This window comes from Telmatherina bonti (assembly GCF_933228915.1).
Source record: "Telmatherina bonti genome assembly, chromosome: 8".
NCBI classification, from domain to species: Eukaryota; Metazoa; Chordata; class Actinopteri; order Atheriniformes; family Telmatherinidae; genus Telmatherina; species Telmatherina bonti.
The window spans coordinates 42,213,586-42,215,477 of record NC_136626.1 but is presented as its reverse complement, the minus strand read 5'-3'; the positions used below and the strand labels follow the sequence as shown (position 1 = coordinate 42,215,477).

The window sequence follows — 1,892 nt, the reverse complement described above, 5'->3', positions numbered from 1 at the left end:
GAAAGTCCTGTCCTTTTAAGGCAAAAAAGTTTGAGACAATGAAGCAATTTCTGAACAAGTTTTTAACTCTCCATCCCAGTGCAACTGGTTTTTAGTTGAACTGACAAACTGTTGTACAAAAACACTGTAGAAAATGTGACAACTTTGGTGCCACTCACGTTTGGGCTAACGTGCCCATAGGAAACGCAAGAATCCCACTGGAAACTCTACAACGCCTCAGCACTCCTCTATCACGGTACCAGCCGAGGAGGAGTACAGTTTTTTCTTGACAAGCCGGAAACCTGGACTCAGTTTAAGTGCGTGCCGGAAAGTCGGAGCAAAGCAGGAGCCCATGAAAAGAAAGTCCCGCAGGCTGGGCCAAGCGGTGCCGTCCTGCTTGAACACAAGAGTCAGCTCAAATGTGGGCACCACTGTGGTGTCGTATGCGATGCGCTCGAGGTGCTTGCAGCCCTTGTCCAGCTCCAGTTGGACATAGAGGACACAGCCACGCAGCCCACAGGGCTCACAAGATGCCAAACGCAGAACTTCACGAGCGATCTTCCGCGTCAGCTTCTCTGGTACCAACACAGAGGAGCAGTGCAGCGTTGTCTTCTTGGCCCGTGACAAGCAGTTTTCAAACATCTTGGCCAGCTGGTGACAGGCCCTGTCCTCTGTGATGTCTGTCGTTCTCTGGGACTCAGCTAAGCAGTGATCCCAGAAATCCAACTCTTTTTCAATGCAAACCTGGTCGTATCTTCTTTCTACCAACTCCGAAATACATTCGCTGCCTTTGGTCTTCAGTGTGCTCGTAGCAACCATGTTGATATTCTTAATTTGTCCAGGAGTGTGGAGATTTCTTCTGCTTTTTAAAAAAGCTGCCTTAAATACGTGTTAGTGCAAAATAAATTAGTTTTGAAGTTCTCTCATAAATATGTTCACACACGCACACACCACCTTCGCTCCCACACACGTACACTGACACACACACACGTAAACCTACCTGATCATTCTGATCATCTCATTACCGCTGCTCCGGCCTTAATAGGAAAACAGGACAGCTTTTGTGCAGTTTGGCCTATATTATTAAAATATTGAACACAGACATATTAAAACTAATTATTATAAATAAGACTGATATTATATGAATATTTATTATTACATAAATAAAGGAGTGTAAAACACTTACGTTCCATCCTTTTTATTTCTCCTCTTTGTACCTTTCCCCTGTCCCATGAAATCAGGCTGGTCAATCCTCCCCTTTCCAGCAGACTGGCTCCTCTGATCCATGTTCGTCCACCTTCCACCTCTGTGTTGATACATTAATTTAGCCATAATTTGTCCATCATATCAGTAGAAAACTACTGTTTTCCAGAGGTAGGACTGAAAACATCTTTAACAATAAAATATGGCAAATAGCAGCAGAGGTCTGACTTACTTGTTTTCCTCAGCCATTGCAAGAAGTTGAGAAAAGTTCAGGGTCCAGCAGCGTCCTCTCTGTTGGTCAACAATAATCAAAGCATGATGAATCACGGCCGTTTCCACGGTAAACTCCGGCATTGTGATGCACCTTGGTTACGACTCCCCCATCAGAGGCCCATTAGGAGGCCTTTGTCTGTGACGGGGGAGGTGAAACCCAGGTACATCCAAGCTAAAAAACAAGCTTAGTATGAGGATGAGAAAAATACCTTTCTGACCAGAACTAACCATGCCTAAAATCTTTCAGCATTAAATTCTGATCAGGTTGGATCTTTGAGTCAATCAGACAAAAGCATCACATGTGATGCACTTTCCCCCAAATCCACATAATAACAAGACCACTTTGAAATTGACCCAAACCTCTGACTTTGCAACACAAGGTCACATTTTCTTCACACTTTCTTTGTTTTAAAGCTCTGGTCATGCCCTTTCAGAAA

General features: G+C 44.1%; 1 protein-coding gene across 1 annotated transcript; it reads right to left on the bottom strand.

The window, feature by feature from the left end:
• Nucleotides 1–216: 216 nt before the first annotated feature.
• On the bottom strand, nucleotides 217–798 carry LOC306759212 (DNA damage-inducible transcript 4-like protein; the record flags this gene model as incomplete). The annotated part of the gene is made up of 1 exon (XM_079244765.1): nucleotides 217–798. The coding sequence occupies one exon, from the start codon at nucleotides 796–798 to the stop codon at nucleotides 217–219; it is 582 nt and encodes a 193-aa protein (XP_079100891.1).
• Between the last annotated feature and the right edge of the window lie 1,094 nt (nucleotides 799–1,892).